Consider the following 23,158-nt stretch of genomic DNA (forward strand, 5'->3'; position numbering starts at 1 on the left):
CAAAGCAGCTGGAGGTATCACGCTCTCTGACTTCAGACTATACTACAAAGCTACAGTAATCAAAACAGTATGGTACTGGCACAAAAACAGACACAATGGATCAATGGAACAGAATAGAGATCCCAGAAATAAACCCACACACTTATGGTCAATTAATCTATGATAAAGGAGGCAAAATATACAAAGAAGAAAAGATAGTCTCTTCAAGCAGTGGTGCAGGGAAAACTGAACAGCTAAATGTAAAAGAATGAAATTAAATTACACTTTCTGACACCATATATGAAAATAAACTCAAAACAGATTCCAGACCTAAATGTAAAACCTGAAACTGTAAAACTCCTAGAAGTGAACACAAGCAGAACACTGACAAATTGTAGCAAAATTTGTTTGGATCTGTCTCCTAAGGCAAAAGAAACAAAAGCAAAAATAATCAAATGGGACCTAAGTAAACTTAAAAGCTTTTGTACAGTAAAGGAAACCACTGACAAAATGAAAAGACATCCTACTGAATGGGAGAAAATATTTGCAAATGATATGACTGGTAAGGGGTTAATATAAAAAATATATAAACAGTTCATAAAGCTCAATATCAACCCCCCCCAAAAAACAAAAACAAAAACAAAAAACCCTAACAAAAAAACAACCTGATTAAAAAATGGGCAAAAGACCTGAACAGACATTTTCCCAAAGACATCGCTAATCATCAGAGAAATGCAAATCAAAACCACAATAAGTTATCACCTCACACCTTTCAGAATGGCTCTCATCAAAGTCTGCAAATAACAAATGTTGACAAGGATGTGGAGAAAAGGGAAACCTGGTACACTGTTGGTGGGAATGTAAATTGGTGCAGCCACTATGGAAAACGGTATGGAGGTTCCTCAAAAAACTAAAAATAGAATTACCATATGACCCAGAAATTCCACTCCTGGGTATATATTTGAAAGAAACAAAAACACTAATTTGAAAGGATACATGCACCCCAATGTTCATAGAAGCATTATTTACAACTGCCAAGATACAGAAGCAACCGAAGTGTCCATGAACAGATGAATGGATAAAGAAGACAGATACACATATACAATGGTATATTACCCCGCCATAAAAAATAATAAAATTCTGCCATTTGTAACAATGTGGATGGACCTAGAGGGTATTAAGCTTAGTGAAATAAGTCAGACAGAGACAGACAAATACTCTACATTATCACTTACATATGGAATCTAAAAGAGTAAAACAAGCAAATGTATATAACAAAACAGTAACAGACTCACAGATATAGAGCACAAACTGGTGGTTACCAGCGGGGAGAGTGAAGGGGGAAGGAGCCAGACAGGGGTATGGGATGAAGAGATACAAACTACTATGTATATAATAAATAAACAAAAAGGATACAGCACAGGGAAATATAGCCATTGTTTTGTAATAGCTTTAAATGGAGTACAATCTATAAAAATATTGAATCACTATGTTGTATACCTGAAACTAATACAATATTGTAAATCAACTCTACTCTACTTTTAAAACAAAGAATCTGGACCAAAAAGAGAAAGAAACAAAGGAAGGCAGACAGACACATACCAGTATTATCAGAGAACACCTCCCACACCCTCCAGGAGCCACTGAGCCTTGTGAACAGCTTTCCTGCCTCCATCTGAGCACTTGGCTGGGACAAAAGTTCCTCTCTCCTCCAAGGTCATTCCTGCAGAGCTCAGCTCCACATGGTACTGAGACACAAACAGGTCCATTCCTGCCTGTTCCAACTTCCTTAGTCCATTCTCAACTTGTTCCTCCCAGGGACAGGGGGCCCCACAGTGGCTACCCTAACTGCCCCGCTCAACACACACACACGCTGATAACAGAAAACCCAGGCCAGTGTTATCAAGCCCTCCTCTGGACAGAGTGCTCTGGGGGAGCCATGAGATGACTCGGTGGAGGAAACTCACTGATGGAATCCAGCCCAGGGAGTGGCTACAATTCTCAGCCGTACCAACATGTTGGTTCTTCTCAAATGGGCCCAAGCAAGGGGGAGGGACACCTGTGGGCTCATGGTCTGACTAGAGCCCACTTGGGACCCCCATGAACCATACAGGTATCAAAGTCATCATGATATTAAAATGTAAGAACATTATTTTCCAGAAATGAACACTTAGTGTTATCACAACCCATTTGCACTTTCTAAACAACTGAGTTACAAAAGCATTTTTTGTTTTGTTTTGGTAAATTGTTTGTTTGGAACTGAAAGTGTGATTTCCCCACAGAACCAACCTTATACACAGATTCTATGCAGAGTCTCAAGAGTGACCACAAAAGCCCATTTAACAGGACGTACCTGAAGCATGTAGAGCACACAGTGCTATTTTTATTTCACTGAGCCGTGCCCCAGATGGAAAGCACACAGACCATGGTCCAGCTCGGGACTCCCAGCAGGCCTCTCTCCCTGCAGGCAGCAGCCGCCCACAAAAGCAAAAGGGAGAGCATCCTCCTCAGCTCAGGGCAGACTCTGGGCTTTTCTGGGTCACTGACATTGTTGAGAATTTAAGCTTCTCCCCAACTTCTCCCGTACTGATGCATATATGTTCCATACTTATGAATAACTTCAGAGGGCTCCGAATGCCCTGACCGGCTCATAGACCCCAGGTTAAGAGGCCAAGGCAACGAAGGGCTGACTACAAGACAGTCATTTTCCCGGCGTGGGGGCCGTAGAAGAACAACGAGTTGTCCCCACAGGTGTCCAGGCTCAGGTATCCTTCCACAAAGATCCGCATGTCTGGAGTAAATCAGATATCCTAAGGAGGATTCTACTGACTTAACATGACATATATTAAGACTTAAACTTTGTTTTTTTTTTTGATTCTCACTAGAATAAAAAGAATAAATCACTCTTTGGGGCTTACAATCAGGAGGCTCTACAACTCTCAAAGGAACCCCCAGGCCTGCCTCCAGGCTGACCGCTCGCTGCACCCTGCCCCGAGGTGACCTCCCCTGACAGGGGCAGAGGGAGCTCACCCTGCATGAAGAGACACGGAGAAAAGGAAGCTCAGAGGCTCTCCTGCTGATGAGGGTCTGTCACCCAAGAGTTCGGTCTCCCCTGGAGAGTAGGAAGTGAGCGGCCTGAGTGAGAGCCACTCAGCCCAGCAGAGCACAAGGGAGGACACCGGGGCAGGCCTCAGGAGACCCGGGCTTCAGGCTCCAAGTGGTGTCCATGGCAGGCGGGAGGGGCAGGAAGGGGATGCTCCCCTGACCACCCTCTCCTCTACCACGTTATGATTGGTGCTGTCAGGCCAGTGCTAGCAGGCCCCACGGTCAAGGTGGGTGGTGGGACTGGGTGGGAGTGGGGGGAAAGAAGACAAAAAAAGACAAACCCACTCATAGAAAACCACTGTTTCTTTCCAAAATGTCCCAGTCAATGAGGCAGGACCCCTGAAGATGAGAGAGTTCACCTTCATACCTTTGCCAGGCTCAGCCCTTTGATGCCACTGGCCACTGGGGAAGCAAATAGACTCCACATCGCCTGCCAGCTTCTATCAGTGGCGGGCCGGAGAGGGACTCTTAAGACAGAGAATTGGCTCACTGGGAAGAAGAGCTGTGACTGACCCATGATCTCTGCACTGGACACAGGAGGGGTGGCTGGAGGACATGCCAGGAGGCGCCAGATTCTTTGGCTTGTACTCACAGCTCTCTCCTGAACCTCTGGCCCCATCTCCCAGGACTCTGCCAAGTAATAAAAGCGCTCGCTCTCTGCACTGGCCTTCCACACACTATCTCAGCAGCCCCACGAGACACAGGGCAGGGATCATCAGAAATGACGGCTCTGGGAGATAGTGATAAACTGGGGATCCCAGGGCCACCATTAAACAAGATGGGATTAGAAGGTGGATCTTCTGGCTGGAGCTGTGACCACATGAGCTGACCTTTTCCCTGAAGTTCTGTCCCCCAGCACCCAGCTCACTTCATCACAGCCCCTGCCCTGATGGATGAGACCTCTCCATGCAGAGTGTCCACCTGGGCTCTGCCCCCTACTTTTTTTTTTTTTTTTTTTTTTTTTTTTTTTTTGTGGTACGCGGGCCTCTCACTGTTGTGGCCTCTCCCGTTGCGGAGCACAGGCTCCGGATGCGCAGGCTCAGCAGCCATGGCTCACACGGGCCCAGCCGCTCCGCGGCATATGGGATCCTCCCAGACCGGGGCACGAACCCGTATCCCCTGCATCGGCAGGCGGACTCTCAACCACTGCGCCACCAGGGAGGCCCTCTGCCCCCTACTTTGAGTCTCCAGTTCACTCCAGCCCCACCAAACCACCTATTTCTCTTCTACTCACAAAACACATCTTATTCATATCCTCCTATGGCATTTCATTTTGTAGGGCCCTGTGACTATATTGCTGTCTCTTGGTATTTACGGGTGGCCAGGGCATCTTTTCAAATCATAAATCATATCAAATTCCCTTGGTCAAAACTTTCCAATGGGGCTTCCCCAGTGGCGCAGTGGTTGAGAATCTGCCTGCCAATGCAGGGGACACGGGTTCGATCCCTGGCCCGGGAAGATCCCACATGCCGCGGAGCAACTAAGCTCATGTGCCACAACTACTGAGTCTGTGCTCTAGAGCCCGTGAGCCACAACTATTGAGCCCACATGCCGCAACTACTGAAGCCCACACGCCTAGAGCCCGTGCTCCACAATGAGAGAAGCCACCGCAACGAAGAGTAGCTCCCGCTCGCCGCAGCTAGAGAAAGCCGGCGTGCAGCAACAAAGACCCAACACAGCCAAAAATAAATTAATTAATTAATTAATTAAATTAAAAAAAAAAACTTTCCAATGGCTCCCATCACAAGTGGATCGAAATCCAAACTCCTTCTCACAGCCACAAGTCCCACACCATCGGACTTTCCTACCCTCCAACCTCAACTCAGGCCATCTCCCTCCTGTCCTCTACTCTGCAGCCTGTGGCCTCTTGCTGCTTTCCTATCTCACCAAGCTCATTTCTACCCCCATGGCTCTTATCGGGCTGTTCGCCTGGAACACGATCTTCCCTCAGGTCTCTGTGTGGCTGATCACTTCACATCACGCAGGCTTTAGTTCAAACTTCACTTCTTCAGAGAAATTCCCTGACCACCTGACCACCTAACCCCAAGAAGCCTCAACCCATCACACTCACTTCCAATAGCCTGCTTATTTTCTTGACTGTACTCAAAACAGCTGGAGTAATCTGCTTACTTGAAACTTCCAATCCCCCAAGTGGATGTAAGCTCTCTAAAGGCTTGGATGTCCGTCTCACTCACCACTGAGGATGACATCCCACACACTTTGTGAATGAATGAACCTCATGGCTGTGTTGTTCAGGTTATAACTGTGGATGGCATCCCACACACTTTGTGAATCAATGAACCTCATGGCTGTGTTGTTCAGGTTATACCTGTGCACACAAGGTTTAACTGAACTAAATCCTTTTGGGGCAAAAGTCACACACTAGCAACAAAAGTTGCTAGTTTAACTAAACACCTCTACTTAGTGAAACTAGCAGCCAAGCCAGTTACTATGTGCATACCCTCCTCTCCACATCACCATTTATACACTTCCCCTGCTCCTTACTAGGTCTGGAAAACACCTTTGGAAATCTCCAACATCTCTGGATGTTGTCCTGAAGTTACCATACATTCCCAAGAGTTCTCTTGATAGTGTTATGGTTTTCACTACTAACATCAATTCCCTCTGCTCCCTAGACAAGATACTAAGGCTAAGCAATAAACCTCTGTAAACAGAGTTTGTGACGAGGAGACCAGCCAGGCCCCAAGGAAGAGAGAGGTCTAGCGGAGCAAACGTCCCCCTCGCTGGCACCTGCCTGGCCTGGGGAACTGTGGGTCATGAGCAGTGACTGCCTTGACCCCAGCCTCCGGGCCTGGCCTTCAGGCTGTCCTGGCAGTGTGGGCTTCAGGAGAGCCAGAGGAGGATGGTCAGAAGCAGGAGCAGGACTCCAGCCCACTGCGTTTTACTGTCCTGATTGCGATTTGATGGGCCATTAAGTTTTACTGCCAAACTTCCTTGTTGGGTTTTTATCAGCTGTGTAAGTACACTTACACTGACTTTCATGACCTGGCAAAGAGGCTGCCCGTCAGTTCCTTGACCACACTCTTTTCTGGCTGTGGGAATGTTGGCTTCCCGTCAATCCCAAACCTCCAGATCCCTCTGGATTCCGTTAACTTCAGTTACACCTATGATTTTATTGCAGGTCAGCTATGGAGACTCTCCTGGCTCCTGGAACCAGAATTTTCCAGGAGACCAGATTACTTTGTGTGTGTGTGTGTGTGGTACGCGGGCCTCTCACTGTTGTGGCCTCTCCCGTTGCGGAGCACAGGCTCCGGACGCGCAGGCTCAGCGGCCATGGCTCACGGGCCCAGCCACTCCACGGCATGTGGGATCTTCCCCTACCGGGGCACGAACCCGTGTCCCCTGCATCGGCAGGCGGACTCTCAACCACTGCGCCACCAGGGAAGTCCAGAGACCAGATTACTTTGGAAAGCTCCCTAGTACCTGGTTCTCAAGAGGAGCCTGGATTTTCCTACCCACATTCCTACTGCCTTGCCTGGACCTTGGCTTGGGCGTGCCAGGGAGGTGGGGCTCCTACAGATGCTAGCAGAAACAATGATGCTGTAACATTGTGATGGCCCCCCCAGAAACCTCTGGGCTCTTTCGAGGTCTCCCGCTGTATACGCACCAAAGCTGAGTTGTAGACACTCAGACACTCTGGGGCAGACACACACTGATGAATGCCTCATCTACCACGCAGCCCTCTTCTAGCACAAAGAGAAAGTTGGGATTTTTTTTCTTCCTTTACGTTAGTGTAAAATGTAGATAACAAGCTTTAAATTTTTTTCTTCCAGGCTTCTACCCTAAGGAAGTAATCTGACATGTGGACAAATATTTATGCATGAAAATGCTCTCTGCAGCCTGATTTATAGTGGAGAAATACAGTAAACAACTCAAACCTTCAACGTTATGGTGCTGGTTAGGTAATTTATGGTGCCATTATATAATGGAATATTATGTGACCACAAAAAGTATGTACAAATAAGCATTTTTAATAACATAAGAAAATACTTACAAGATAATGTTAAGAAAAATGTAAAGGAAAAAGCAAGGAAAAAAGAACTTAACGAATGAAATGAAATCCCTTCCTCCCACGTGGCACAACAAACAAATGAAAAATCCAGATGAATTGGTGCTTCCCTGGTGGCACAGTGGTTGAGAGTCCACCTGCTGATGCAGGGGACGCGGGTTCGTGCCCCGGTCCGGGAAGATCCCACATGCCGCAGAGCGGCTGGGCCCATGAGCCATGGCCGCTGAGCCTGCACATCCGGAGCCTGTGCTCCGCAACGGGAGAGGCCACAACAGTGAGAGGCCCGCGTACCGCAAAAAAAAAAAAAAAGAAAAGAAAAATCCAGATGAATTAAACAAAATGAGAAAAACAAAAATATTATCACAAAATGCAGGGCACTATTTTTAAATCCCGGATGTCAGGATGGGAAAAGGCAGGCTCGCAGAGGGCTTGGTGATGAGGCTGTGGCCTCTAGAACTTGGGTTTTAATCCTGGCTCTATCTTTTTGGCTATGTGACCTTTTGCAACCTTCTCAACCTCTTGGTGCCTCCCTTTCCTAACCTGTAAAATGGGGATAATCACGATATCCACTTCACAGGATTTGTTCTGAAGATTAAACGAGTTAATATATGGAAAGTGCTTCAAACAATGCCTGATCCACAGTAAGTGCTCATTAAACATTCTAGCTTTTATTTGACTACCAAAATGTAGTGCTTTTTTTTTAAGTTTTTTTTTTTTGATGTGGACCATTTTTAAAGTCTTTATTGAATTTGTTACAATATTGTTTCGGTTTTATGTTTTTGGTGTTTTGGCCATGAGGCACATGGGATCTTAGCTCCCTGACCAGGGCTCGAACCCACACACCCCTGCGTTGGAAGGTGAAGTCTCAACCACTGGACCGCCAGGGAAGTCCCGAAAATGTAATGCTCTTGTACACTGAAAGGCAGCATAAAGAAAGTTAAAGTAAGCAACAGACTAACAGAGAACATCTGGAACACAGAAAATAGAAAAAGATTAATATCCATAAGTATGGAGCTCTAGGTCAAGAAGAAAAAGACAATCCAGTAGAAAAATGGGCAAAGGGAATGAACAGGTGGTTCACAGAAGAAACATGGAAGGTTGATTACCACACGAAGAGATGCTCACCTCCCCTGGAAGCCAGGGAGCTGTGCACAAGTTGCCCCTTTGCCCTTTTTAGCAGGAATGTAGACAGCTGATAGCATCCACGACTGGCGGGGATGCAGGCTCCGCCATGCACTGCCAGGTGTGGTGAGCCCTTTCTGGAGGGAAGTCGGCAGGTATCTATCAAGGCTCAAGCACACTTGCCCCGGGGCCCAGCACCTTCCCTTCTGGGAGGCTAACATGCCTAAACGTTTAGACACGCTCCCAAATACATATGTTTACAAATGTTCACTGCATTGTTTGAACAAAGACTGGAAATAGATGTCTATGATGGGGATGGTTTAAAATCTATGGCATATGTAAATTATAAAATACTATTTGTTAGTTTAAAAGATTGAGGTAGATTTATATGCTAACATCTATATTTACACAAAATTATCTTTAAGACTTACTGGTAAGTGAAAAAAATGCAAATCACAGAAAAATGGATAAGAAATGATCCCTGTTGTTTAGGTAGAAGCACATGAGGAGAAGGATAACCAACTGTCAGCACCGGTCAAACCTGGGAAGGGAGACCGGGTGCGGAGGGGACTTCCACTGTTTACACCATATTCTTATGCATCCCTTGAACCTTGCACTGCCAATAACAGGAATGTTGTTAATATTGTTCTTAAATTATTTGCGTAATTAAAAAATAAAAGTGGTAGCACAAAGGAGTTTTATAGCAAGATGGTTACACAAATCTACATGTGTTAGGAAAACAAATCAATTTAACTTTATGGTAATTTAAAAAAATAAAAGTTAAAAACGAGGGAATAATAAAAGAAAATGCAACTAGGAAGAATGATGACAAAAAATGGAAAGTGGTTCCTACGTATGGGATTATAGTTAGTTTTTTTCCTTAATCATTTATATTTCTCTGTACTGTCTACATTTTCTACAGAGATCACATATTACTTGGGAATAAGACATAAATGAAGTAAGAAGCAGAAATTCTGGAGTCTGACAGGGACCTGCTGCTGAATCCAGAGAGGCAGCCCAGCCCTGGAAGGCAGGCCAGGCCCTGTGGCCTCCAGCACACACCTGCTGCTGGGAGTTATGGCAAAGGAAACATCTCATCCCAGGCGGCCCGTTGCCAAGGAAAGGGGCAGAGCTGTGGACGGGTCGCCGTAGCCCTGGGGAAGGGGCAGCAGGGGTGCCCTGGTGCCCCAGCAGCCTCTTCTTAGGCCCCTGTCTGCCCCGTCAGCACCCGCATGGGAGAGACGGGCTGCTCCTCAGGGTACCCCTTCCTGGGAGCCCCACTTTGTCCCTTCTACCTCCCCATGTGAGTTGACACTCACTCGTTGCGGGGGGGCGGTCATTACAGCACTATGTCCTTCCGGGCCTAACGCAGGGCTGCAGGTACACGGAGAGGGAGAAGCAGGTAGACATTACTGCAGCAAAATGTACAGTGACAAGAGAAGACGAGTAACAATGTACAGTGACTCTTCTCGTTCAGAACGCTGCGGAAAGAAACAAAAGTCACCACGGGGCGGTGGCTGCTGGTGTCCTGCTGCCTCGCCCTCTTTGGACACCACTTAGTGCTCTGTGGGATCAGGGGGCCAGGCCTGGTGCCGCGGCCTCCCCCATCCACTCAGGGCCCCGCGCCAAGGGCCAGATGGACGGCAGAGGGGCCCGGGCTCTGTCCTCGCACAGCATGGTGCCCACACCCCTCTAGGAGGTCACTGCTCACATCACACTGTCCTTCCCAGGAGGCCCAGGATCCTAGACAGTGGGCTCTGGAGGGCACACCTGCCTGCGAATCTTGGCTCTCCCTGCTCCCTTGGTGTGAGCGGGGCCAGGACTGGAGCTCACGTACGTGGAGGGCCCCGCACTGTGCTGGGGGGCTGAGCTTATCTGTTCAATGACAACTCAGGCACCAGGAGTACAGGCTGCAGAAGAATCTGTGTGGGGTTTCTAAGGGACTCCAGCTGGGAGGGGAAGGGAGGAAAGGCTGAGATGGGAATTAAAGTGGCAGGAAAGCTGGAAAAGAGGGTAAAGAAGCAGGGAGCCAATGGAGATGTTTACTAATATGCAACAACCAGCGGCCCAGGTGCCTTTCCTGCCAAGAAACGAGGAGTACGGCTCCTCCGAAGGCACCCAAAGAAGGTTCCAGGCAAGTGGGACCCGGAAAGAAATGAACACTGAGCACTTCCTCTGTACAGAAATAACACTGCAAAGAGAGACCATGGCTCTTTCTGGGAGTCTGTATCAGGAATAATGTTAATCCTCTTCTCTATATTTTCCTATATTATCCCTTTATAAAACATACACACACTCCTTTTTAATTATCAAAAGTCATCAAGATAAATTCAGCTTTTTAGTTTGAGCTCCACTATTTCAGTCTGTGGGGATCTTTTAAAATCTTAATACAATTGTTCGATATTTTAACTAGCTCCCTTTTCCCAACTCTAACCCTTGCAGATTTGAAAGCTTGCCTTGCTTTTTATAGTTTCAACAAAACTGCTTATAAAAAAACAAGTACCACCCTCTAGACAGAACCAGGCCAGACTGACAGTCACAGAGCACCAAGGGGATGGTCCCTTCATGGTGGCCTCATACTGCCCGGTTCTCCCTACTGCACTTAGGAAAACAACAACTCATTTTTGATAAAAGAAAGACACACTAATTCATCAACTTAGCAATCCTATCCCAAGAAACAAACCAAGCACATCTTAGTAGAATCTATGGGAATAAGACATAATTGGCAATCCTTAGTAGAATCTATGGTCTTCTATGTTGATAGATCCCAACTTGTTTTCCTAGGTCTCCAAAATGGTCTGTTTCTTAACCACTCCCTATTTGGTCTGGGATGGGCACCTGTAACACTGTAATTTCCGGAATTCACATTTTATTAGCTTGGGAAACATGAGCCAGCACTGCCAGTCTCTGGCCTCCTGACATTTGTCCTTTTCTCTAGGTCCCTCAAACACCACAAAAGTGGTTTTCTGATCACTGTGGGCTCTCGGGAACACTCCGGCACGAGATGCCCAGCTAGGCAGCTAAGAGGGCCCTGCTGTCAGTTCACCCCTCCTGGGCTCAGATTCCTCTCTAAACCATGTACAGTCCATCCCTTCTAAAGCCCACACTCCTAGATAAAGGAGGAGGACTGTGTAGAGAGATTATTTAATGCAAAGCCACTCCCATCGGATGGGAATTTAAACAGGCAGTTCTTCAGGGAGCTTCACCTCGGGCTTTTGCCCTGATCCCTCTCACTCTGCCAGTCCAGCAGACAGACAGACAGACAGACACACACACACACACACACACACACACACACACACACACAGGCACACACGCGCACGCAAAGCCAGGGGGCTGACAGACACCTCATCAGAGAATGTAGGGTCCCTAACAGGCAGACACCCACCAATAGAAGCCTCAGATATTTCCATTTCCTAAATTTGAATCGGAACCCTCTCAACAAGGGTAGTGTACTCATTAATAATGACTAATGGGGAAAACAAAAGCTGCCATCTGGTTTCTAGTTCTCATTCTCTAATTTAACTCTCAACAACCTCATTTGTTCGTTTTCTCATTCATTAAGCCCTTACTCTATACCCATAGGTGACTTGGATTGGGGGAGTGACGATCATTCTGGTTCAGAGAACGAGGAGGGTGCATTATAAGGGGAGGGGGCGGGGAAGAACTCTATAGCCAGGCTCTGGGGCCCAGACCCTGCAAGCATCAGGTACTACAATGGATTGCTAACAACCTAAGAGCACAAGAAAGAACACAGACCAAAATTTTTGCGGGTCTGCAACCAGGGTTCTATAAAGAAAGGGCTTAATAAACAATTATTAAACAATTCCAATCTATCAGGTACATGTTGTTAGGATTCATCAAAGGGGATACGTACTCTTCATGCTGTGATGCATAAACCACAAAGCACTGCTCAAACCACTCTGCGCTCTTCCAGGAGCCAGACGGCTCTCTCAACACAGACTGGAAGCACTGACACACGGGGGGAAGTTCCCAGGGGGGAACTGAAAACAGTGAGCTGGTATCTGCTTCTACTGCTGGGACAGGGACGCAGGCAGGGTGAGTTCAGCTCTGGATGCAGCATGACTCCCTGCGAGACTTGCTTCCATCAGCAACTCTGAGACTGGCCAGCACACCTCAGCAGGGAGAGCACTGCAGTGCTGCCTGGCGGGCATTCATCAGGTACCTTCAACCACAGGGATATCCGCACTGAGTCCTTGCAGGGCTGGGCGTGAAGTGCTCCTAAGGCCCTCTCTGTCATTGCCCCTAATTAGGAGGCCCTTTGAAACTTCGTGTTTTGGGGTTTTTTTAAGGTTTTTTGTGGTCATTTTTCTAGAAATTCAGAAGAAGAAAGGCCAAAAATAATTTTCCTTTGGATTCTCTTAAGAATTTGGCACTTATAAGAAAGGAGGACTTGGGGAAATCCCCAGTAGTTGTCTGTATATGAACAATTCCTGATTAACCAAACCCATGTGATACTACAGGGGAAGCGGAAGACAGGAAGTCCAGGGCTCAGCAGTACAGGACTCACAGAGCAGTGCCATTTCTCCACGCAATAGTCTCCTTGTCTGTAAAGTGGGGCTAATCATATTCGCTTTGCAGCACTGTGGGTAAGATAAAAGGAGATGACCCTGCAGGCAGCCACTTGGCCACCGTAAGGCAATACACAATGAATAGCGTAAGGATCTCTATGACAAAGATGATTAATGAAGTATCCTCTCACTAAAGATGCCTCTGTGGACTGGGCAATTATGACACTGATCTATGAAGTAGTTCTTTTTGCTTTTTTTTCCTCTTACCCACCATCACTGGGCCCAAGAGCTGGCAAGAAGCTATGAGAGGAGCACCCCACACACATGCACTCTGTCCTAGGGTGCTGGGGACCCACCTTCTTCACCCATCAGGATGGGCCCACCTTTCCCAGGAGCTGCTCCCTGGAACTCTGTGCCCAGGGGCTGTCACTCCCTTGCTCACCTTTCCAGAAGCAGCCTTCTCCCTCTCAGAAATGAATTACAATCAATTTTCCATTCTCCACGGGAATGGGGAGGACACTGGCCTAGAAAACTCCTGAGCTACAGGGCTTTTCAGCCAATACGGCAAACACATTTTACAGCATTCACATGTTTTCCTTCCTTGATCCACAAAGGCTGCTTCAGGCTGTGACGGATGTCAGCTGAAGCAGAAAGAAGCTGTTCTAGATGCTGCGGGGTCTGAGGCTACAGCCCTGGCCTCACTGTGCCCTTGCAACTACTGGGCAAGATTCGGGCCCTCTTGGGGCCTCAGTTTCCCCACCTGTAAGTTGAGGGATGATTGCCGTCCTAAGTAATAACTAAAGGCTCAGAGCGGCGCCCGCCCTGCAGCGCCCGAGGGAGGGAGGCGGTGGCAGAGAGGAGCAAGGTTCCACTCACATGGGGCGTGGAACAGGACGAGCACAGAGGAGTGTTCCTTCACAAACTGGTCAAAGTCTTCATCGGTCAGGTGATAAACGGAGCCGCCCTCATCTGCCCAGGGAGTCTCGGGGACCTGGGGCTGTGGCGGCTGTGGACTGGAAGACCAAAAACAGGCAGAGCTCAGAGCACGCGCCGGGGCCCGCACAGCCCTTACCCCCAGCGGCTCGCACGGCCTGCTTCAGGGGCGCACCGCGACCCCCCGGAGGACTGGAGCAGGACTCCTCGGCCCTGCCCACCTCCACCGTCCCCTCAGAGCCCAGAGGTGCTCAGCTGATAGCCTGTGGCAAACAGTCACTTCAGCTGCAGCCCTCTAGGCAGATCAAGAAACCTCACTTCCTCCCTAGAATCGGGGGCGTTTGTTAGCATCTTAAGGTCTTTCAAACTTTCAGCCAACTGGCAAGAATAAACAGCAACAGCAAAGAGTGACCTTTGGCAAAGTTAACTGTTGTGCTGCGTGGTGCCCACAGGGCGGGGAGCGGGGAGAGGGAGTTAGAGGGGAGGGGTGGTGGTGAGGAGGAAAGGCAGAGGAGGAAAGGCAGAGTGTCTGAGAAAGACCAAATACCTGGGAAGGGCTGGGGGCTGGGGAGGCGGGTGCTGGGCATTCACCAACCAGGGTGGGAGGAGGGTCGTAATGAGAAAGAGTGGGGCCCAGGGGAACAAGGCACCCTAACTGTGACAGCATCCAGGCTACATCACAAACCCTTCCTAGAGACTGGAACAAAGTTATCTGGTTCTCCAGAGGCAGTATGCTGGAGAAGAAAGGGCCAGGCTCAGAGGTCAGTCCAAATCCGCGCTCTGCCACCACGAGCTGCAAAACCTCAGGCTGGTGCTTAACCTCCCTGGAGCCTGCCTCCACCTGGGACAGCCATGTGCTGACATCTATGTCACCAGCTGTTGTGATGGGGGAGGCTCATAGCTGCCCTCTCTTGCTCCAAAGTTGAGGATAATAAGGCTGCTAGTGACAAAAACTCCCTGATGCTTTATGAATACCTTTGCCAGAGCACCTTAATCGCTACTTTGGAAAAACGCTTTAGGATGACAAATGTGAAAAGACAACCATTGTTTCCTGCCTTTGAGAGCTTACAGTAGAAAAAAAGTGTAAAGTTCCAGCAGCCAGGGCTGAGAATTCATGAGACCAATGTTGCCCACGCAATGGAATCTGCAGCCCTCCCATGCAGCTGACACAGTGGAACCTGCCAGCCCCACCCTACAGCAGAGCCTGGGTCTGACGGCACCTTCAGAAGCCCTCTCTGGTGCTTTGGACGAGGCCCCACTGGCGGCTTCAGCCACCCTGGTCTGAAGCAATGGGAAGTGGCAGGGAGAGGGCAAACCACTCTGAGCCCATGCACATCCAATGTCAGGTAGCGCTGATGGCAAAATCAAGCTTTAGAATGAGTCACCAGCCAGACAACGGTCCCAGACCAACACCAAGAAACCTAGGTTCCAAAACCTGGGCTCAAAACACCAATCCCTGAAAACATCACCAACTCCACTTCGGGGAATCTATCTTTCCAGTACACCTGGACACATGCAAAATTACGTACATTCCAAGGTATTCATTGTAGATGACTTGTCATAGCAAAGACTAGAAGAACCCAGTGTCCCTTGGTAGGTAAACTGCAGTCCTTCTGCACGATGGAGGGCTGAGCGTGGTAAAGAAGGACAAGGAAGCTCCCCTACACTCTGATGTGGGTGGACTGCTGGGATATACACAACAGGCCATAATGTGCTAACTTCTGCATAAAATAGAGAGAGATAAAAAATACTTATTCATGTTTGCGTGTTATCTGCATAAGGACTGATTAAAGTTGTTACCTCTAAGGGGTAGGAGGGAGAATAGGATGGAGGAACCAGATAAAAGGAAAACTTCAATGTATAATTTTTAAGTATCTTTTAAAAAATTATTTTAATTATGTGAAGGGAATCTATTCTAAAATTAAAATAATTTTTAAAAATCCAGCAAGACTATACACACAGAATGGAGAAGCCATGCCTTAGCAGCAGTACAAGCATATGAAAGTGCCTGAGAAATTTCTAGTTAAACACGGAGGACATAGTCCAAAACCACTAAAATAACAGTACAAGAGTTTAAAAAAAAAAAAGGATGAACCCACCAGAGCAAAAAGAACAGGGAAGACAGCAGCAAAGAGAGAAAAAGAGGTCAGTGCAAATTTAGAAGCTAGAAAACCGACTTAGCAAAAAACTTCTGCCTTTCTTAGAGGGTGGAAACTTGAGGTGCTGGGTGTTCAGAGGGGGCAGGGGCCCAAGAACCACCCTAATATGCAAAGGCTCTGAAGGACCAGGAGGACGCCCTTAAAGCAGGGCTGTGGCCTGGGGCTGAATGGGAGGCCCTCAGACCCTGTCCGTCTCCCCAGCAGCCAGGTGGGTGTCCCTCTCCCACTCAGTGGACAGCAGGAAGTTTGCTTTCTGGAGAGGCCTGCAGAGCTGGCCACAGCAGTAAGAGGGCACTATGAACTATGCTTTTTACCGTCTCTCTCCTTAAAGAATGGGGCTCCCTCTAGATTATCTGTCTACCTCCTACGCCTAACACAAAGCAGATACCCAATAAACTCTTTCTGAATCAACAAGGGAATGAGAGAAGAATAGTTGAAGGAACTGGAGGTGTCTAACCAGGAGAAGAGGAGACATGGGGAACACAACAGTTGTCTTCAAACATTTCAGACTGCACTGGGAAGAGAAACTAAGATTTATTTTCTATGGCTCCATAAAGGAGAACGAACACCAAGTGGAAGCTCCGGAGAAAGAAACTTTAGCTCAACAGAACTAAGAATGTTCTGTCTACAACAGAAAAGCGAGACAGAGCTGGACTGGGAGTCAGAAGACCTGGCTTTGCGTCCTGTTTCCTCCACTTTCCAGCTCTAGGGGCTTAGGCAACCAGCCTGACTTAAAACATCTACAAGGCAGTATATTTGTAGGCCCTTCTTCATCTGCCTTGCAGGGTCATCTAGACAGATAATGGACGTGAATGTATGAAGTACTACCCAAATGTTTCTAGATATCATTCATAACCTCAGTAAGAATCATTCAAACATGAGTAGACACCCTCAAAACGAGTCGAGGCCCTGTCCTCTGAGGTGTTTAAGCGGGATGGAGTAACTACATCTGTCCTAGAGGTAACACAACACTGAAAGGGAATTGCTGGGGGCAGATTCACTGACTTTCACATTCCCTTCCAATCCTGCAACTCTGACTTCCCAGGTTCTCCAGGACTGGGAAGTTCACACAAAGCACGTCCTTGCCTGAGGCAGGTGCACATGCCATTGATAAGAAGATGCAACTCAAAACATGACAAGTCAAGAACGCTTTGTGTTTGTTTTCAGTCCACTTCTGGTTAGTATTAAAATACACAGGCAGAAATGGGTAGCTAGGTCAAAATGGATTGCCACTTCTGCACCCTCTACCAGCCAAGCCCAAGTGAGTAGCAGGAAATCTGCAGAGAGTGGAATGAGAAACGCAGCTGCCAGAAGCACAAAAGGGCACACTGCCAGGATCATCGCATCTACCCCAGAGCCCTGGGGCACTCCGACACCAGGGATGCCCTGCCTGGCCTACTCGTCAGTCACATGTCAGAGGGCATCAGTCACATGTCAGAGGGCAGGATTTGGCTCTTCTCTCCTGGGCTTCTGAAAGTCATCTAGAGCAGCGGCCCCAACCTTTTTGGCACCAGGGAGTGGTTTTGTGGAAGACAATTTTTCCACGATGGGGGTGGGGGTGGGGGATGGTTCAGGCAGTAACGCAAGCGATGGGGAGCCGCAGATGAAGCTTCGCTCGCTGGCCCGCCACTCACCTCCTGCTGTGCAGCCCGGTTCCTAACAGGCCATGGACCACTACCGATCCATGGCCCGGGGGTTGGGGACCCCTGATCTAGAGAATTAGCAAGGCTGGATCCACCCTCATCCTTCTACATTTGGTGACCATAAGCCATGAGCAGCCAATGGAGAGGCCCAAGGAAGAAGTGCAGGGCAGCAGGAAAGGTAGGATCACTGCTACCCACCCACCAGGATTTGGTGGAAACCTGGTGAAGACTTCAAACACCTGGCACCAGGAACGAACGAACACACACACACACACACACACACACACACACACACACACACACACACACACACACACACACACACACACACACACACACACACACACACACACACACACACACACACCCGGGTATATGTTGGGGGGAACCTAGAAGGAAATTTGCCAAATATCACCACGCATTATCTTTGGGTAGTGGAGTAAGGGGGCCACTTTTCCCCTTGTTTAACTAAATATTTAGGTTTTTCAATAATGATATAGCTCACTGAATAGCCTTAAAATCAGAAAAGACTTTTTAAAAACTTAAGCTAGCTGGCAGCACAGTAACATTGCTAGATCTTTTTTTTTTTTTTTTTTTTTTTTTTTTTTTGTGGTACGCGGGCCTCTCACTGTTGTGGCCTCTCCCGTTGCAGAGCACAGGCTCCAGACGTGCAGGCTCAGCGGCCTTGGCTCATGGGCCCAGCCGCTCCGCGGCATGTGGGATCCTCCCGGACCGGGGCACAAACCCGCGTCCCCTGCATTGGCAGGCAGACTCTCAACCACTGCACCACCAGGGAAGCCCACATTGCTAGATCTTGCTGAGGCATGAGATGAGGCAGCTCACTGGGGGTCCTTAAGGAAGTCGCCTCCCTGCCCCCGGCTGTGCTGGGGGAGTGGGTTATGGTCATGCCTTTGGAGGAGCTGCCCCCATGTGTGCACCTCCAGCATAGGGACCACAGGTGGTTGGGTGGCTCCGGAGGTGCTGCCCAGGGGGACCCGGATGCTGTCTTCCCTTCCCTGGCGTTACCCCACCAACCTCAGCTGCCTGGAGACTGGAGACCCAGGGTGAACCAAAAGCTGCTAACAAGGTCTCCTGACCATGGGGTTGAGGAGAGGGAGGAAGGCGGAGGTGGGAAGTGCGGAGGGCCAGCCCAGGACAGGGATCAGGAGGCAGCCCTGGGGGTAGGAGTGGGGCCCGGGACAGGGTCTGGTGGAGGAGCTGCGGTGGGCCTGGGTGGGGTGGGGGACGGAGTGGCGGAGTCCAGCGGGGAGATAATACCCCGTCTCAGAAAAGCCCCTGACGTGTTCCCCTGGTCCAGGGCTAGCAAGCAATTCTGAACACTTTCTAAAAAAAATAATAAACCTTATCCTTCCAAGAAGATACGAGTGTACTTTGAAGCCAGAAAAGGTTAGAGAAGGGGGAGGGAAACAGATTTTATGCTCTGGTGACAAATGAGACTGCCATTTGTTGAAACCTTCTCCCAAAGCAGAGCGAGATATGTCTGGCTGGAGGAGAGGACATGCTTATTATCAAGTGAAAAATGAAAACAGGGGTGCGAAGGCCCAAGTTAAGACAATGAGTACAGGATAATGGGGAGCTGCCTTCCTGGGCAGGGGCTGGAAATAAGGTAATAGATGGAGACAGAGATGTGAAAATGCTTCCAAGAAATAAAGGACACCATGCAAACATGGTTCTGCCACGGTGTTTTATCTCCTGGGCCCCCGGGAACCCATGGAACGGAAGATTGAGAGTTTCAACCTTTAGAATCAAAGAGTTTGTTGTGGGTTTTGGGGGTTTTTTTTGTTTTTTTTGTTTTGGTACAAAATTTATCTTCCTTTCCCATTCTGAAAATACACATTTTCAACCTCATTGCTTTGGATAACTAATTCTTTAACCCTCTGCCCCTGTGGTAATGATGTCAATAAATATCCACCGTGCTGGCAGCTGGGGAAAGGGCAGAGGCTCCAGCCAGAACTCGGGGGAGCTGCTGCCAGGGGCCAACCCTAGCCCTTCTGTTTGTCAGCTGCAGGAGCTTGGACGAGCTACTTCATCACTCTGCTTAGTTACCTCCTTCATGAAATAAGGGTAATAATAATATCTTCCTTATGGGGCTGTCCTGAGGATTCCATGAGACATAAAGTGCTTTTAACAGGGTCAGCCACAAAGTGGAGCTCCCAAAATGCTCCAAAATGCTGTTCTTATTCTAAGCACTGTGTACAAATAACCACACACTGGCAGTGACTGGCAAGTGCCAGGCCGGTGACAGGCAGAGCCCAGAGCAGGTGAGTGTTCCGGGGCGGGCTTCAGGAGAGCTCCGGCCACGGAGAAGGTGTTGGGGAGATAGACTCCCCATCCAACACACCAGTAAGGGTCCAAGCATCATGCAAAAGTCACACACCTAGCATGGGGGGCGGGGGACTCCAGGTGCACGGGCGGTTTGGGTTATAAGGATCTAATCACATTATAAACAGGACCACAGGTTACTATGAAGCAGCTCCGCGGGGCTGCACGGTGAACGACAAAGCAATCTGCAAATCTAAGGCATGAGGACACTTCTTAGCTTCATGGCACATAATACAAAGTGTTATGTTTGAAATGAGTGTTCGAGTGACAACTCTATTTTCAGAGAGACTTGCAGCGGAACCTCTCTCACACCTGCCGTCCTGGGTGAGAAATACTTCTAGCCATCGGGTAGACTGAGGGGAAAAAAACCTATCTGAAATGCAGTCATCACGGCCAGTCACACGAAATCCTCCCAACTTGCACATTCTGCACGCACAGATCCCCACCCTCACCTAGATGCAGCCCACAGACAGTTGCGTGGGCAGCACAAAATGGTCCTTTCTTTCCTCATTCTCTTCCCAACCACCAGCCGGAGCCCTGTGACCAGGGACACCCTGGGGCCCGGCAGATGCCCCTCCCCCTCTGCGTACCCTCCCCCCCACCCCCCCTCCACCAAGGCAAACGCCAACTTACTTCTTCAGCCACTCCACAATGTCCTCAGCTGTGGACCCATAGCTGTCGTACTGGAACAGAAACCGTCCTTTCCTGTGAAACATGAGGAGACAACGTGGGCTCAGCCAGGGAGGCAAACGCTGTCATGGAGGGGAGCGAGCGTCAGCAGAGAAGCAGGGGACTTACTCGAAATAGCAGATGGTGGGGTAGCCGCGCACACTGTACTCCTCCTTGATGTTTTCAAATTCCGAGGAGTAGACGTTCATCCCGGCCAGCACCTGGGAGCAAAGGGAGAACAGACCTGTCCACTCTCCGCCCACAGACGCCCTCACCTTGTCCATGCCTGCCCAGCTGTCCCACCAGAAACAGATGATGGGGACGAAGGCTCACAGCCTGACGCACAGCCCAGGGCAGCGGGGGAGCAAGGCTAGCCAAGCCAGCTGGGAACGATGCCCGAGTGCTCTGGAAGAAGCAGTCATCTGGGCCCAAGGGCTGCCCCCCATACAGGCATTCCCTCCTGCCTGCCCTGTGGGAAAAACCATCCCAGAGCAAAACAAAGTTCTGAGGGTTGAAGAAGAAACCTGGCCTTGTTACCAAGGTCAACCAGGTCCTAGAGTGGGTTCACTGCCACCCAAGTACATATTATGCCTTTTCTCTGCCCATGTCAACTAAGGTTGTACTCTTCTCCCAAGTTATGGAATCACCACTGAGCCACTCTACCATTCTAAGGCACCCTTGGACACCTTCCTGGATACCTCAGTCTGTCTGCCCCAGCTTCATGTGCAACATTCTCAGATCTCAGTTAATGTAGCCAAGGAGGTTGCATGGTTCTCATGACCATCCGCCTGCCTAACTCTCCTCCCTCCAAACCCTGTTAGGCCTCCTGTGGGTGATCATCACCTACAGCATCATTTGACCATCCTCTCTGGAGTCTGAACATGTTCTGGTTGCAGGGGTCCACATATCCAACACTGCTGAATGGGAAAGGAAAACTGTAGTAGCTGTATTACTGATGACAAGCCTATGTACTAAGAACAACCCAGAATGAGTCCCCTAGAACTCCTTTCCTGAAGCAGGAACTTTTTTCTATATGGCAGGATCAGGTGCCCGGAAAAAGGACTTTGAATCTGTTCTTACAAGAGAACAGTGTGGCTAGATGCAAGAAGACTGTTCCACAACGCCGGGTGGCATAGAGGGGCAGGGAGAGGAAGTTCAAAAAAGCCAGCAGCAGTTATAGAAGCAGAAAGAAGAAACCAGGAAGCGGAATTTTGCTGAATAATATGTAAGGAGGCATAGGGAGAGAAAACGGGAAAGAGCAGTCTCAGTGGACAATGAACTTGATTCAGAGGATTGTTTCTACTTGGCAGTTGCGTGACCTTGGACAAGTCACTCACCTTCCCTGAGGTTCCCTGTTTGGAAGATGTGGGTGAGGAGACTATCACAGGGCTCTTAAGAGAACTGAATGGGATGACCCAAGTCAGAGGTTTTAGCACAAAACTGATGCTCAAGTTCTTTATTTCCTACCAAATCCTGGGTGATGGGAGCTACCTGTGCCTCTGGCAGCTCCATCCCTAGAGGCGTCTAAACATATCTTATGAACCATTTTAAGTACCTAGCACAGTGCCTGGCATACAGCCGACACACAATAAATGCTTGTTAAATCTGTTTTTTTTTTCTCCCACCCCCTTGTGGGATGCTACAAGGAATACAGGGAAAATAAGCCTGAGACAGAACTTACTAGAAGCCCTGGAACACTCTAAAAGCCCGTCTGCTCACTTCCCCAGACTGATTCAGCAGCCTGTTCCAGTAATAATTGTCTACTTTAGAGTTCTTTTTTAATGTCTAATTGATCTCCCCAGTGTCAGTGCACATTCACCACAAGATTAATCTTCCACATCCTCCTCTTTCATTACATCACTTCCCGGTGCAAAACCTTTCAGTTCCACTGAATGCAGGCTAAAGTCTAACTCCACACTCAAAAACCATGTGGTCCCTGTCTCGTTTTTTAATTCTTGTTTCCTACAAAACCCTTAATTGTGCACCTGCTAGGGTCTAGGTTTTTAATTCTCCCAGGAATGAGACAGTCTGAGATTTCTGCACAGGGAGGAAGTTGGACTGTTTGCCGTCTGGGGCCCCTTGCAGATGGGAATATACCACAGTGGCTACGAGCCTGGGCTCAGGAGTTAGGATGCTAGGTCTAAATCCTAACTCCTCTCTCAGTAGATGTTTTCCTTGAGCAAGTCACAGTTACCTCTGTGCCTCAGTCTCCTCATCTGCAGCCCCCTCCTCTGGCTGCTGTGAAGACTAAATGAGATGGTACAAGTAAAGTATCTACAACACTCAAAATCTGTTAGCCGTCTTCACTAATACCACTAAGAAGCTCTGCAGATCTGCTCACACTCCCAGAACCCATGCTGTATTCTCCTGGCCCTGACTTCGAGTATTCTACCCCCTTTGCTCATGTTGCCCACTCCCCCTCTCTCGGCTACCACCGAAGACTCATCCATCTTTTAAGGCAAATCAAATCCCACTCCCCTAGGTGGCCTTTCTAAACCACCTTTGCTTGTGATGAACTCTTAATTCTCTGAGTTTCTATAGCACTTCTGACTACTTTGGGGTCATTTATTAGTTAATGAGATAACTGCTTTTTGAACAACTACTTACACACACTTTTTGGGGTTTGTGAATCCAAATGAAGCA

General features: G+C 48.6%; 1 protein-coding gene across 1 annotated transcript in view; it reads right to left on the reverse strand.

The window, feature by feature from the left end:
* Positions 1 to 23,158, reverse strand: part of PDIA5 (protein disulfide isomerase family A member 5) — a 93,914-nt gene that overhangs the window by 19,056 nt on the left and 51,700 nt on the right. The window contains exons 9-11 of the mRNA XM_079704241.1: positions 20,645 to 20,736; positions 20,480 to 20,551; positions 13,645 to 13,781 (exon numbers count right to left, since the gene is read on the reverse strand). Of these exons, the coding sequence (XP_079560367.1) occupies positions 13,645 to 13,781; positions 20,480 to 20,551; positions 20,645 to 20,736 (301 nt within the window). The remainder of the gene's footprint in view (positions 1 to 13,644; positions 13,782 to 20,479; positions 20,552 to 20,644; positions 20,737 to 23,158) is intronic.

The sequence above is a fragment of the Hyperoodon ampullatus genome (assembly GCF_949752795.1).
Source record: "Hyperoodon ampullatus genome assembly, chromosome: 5".
In the NCBI taxonomy this organism is placed as follows: domain Eukaryota; kingdom Metazoa; phylum Chordata; class Mammalia; order Artiodactyla; family Ziphiidae; genus Hyperoodon; species Hyperoodon ampullatus.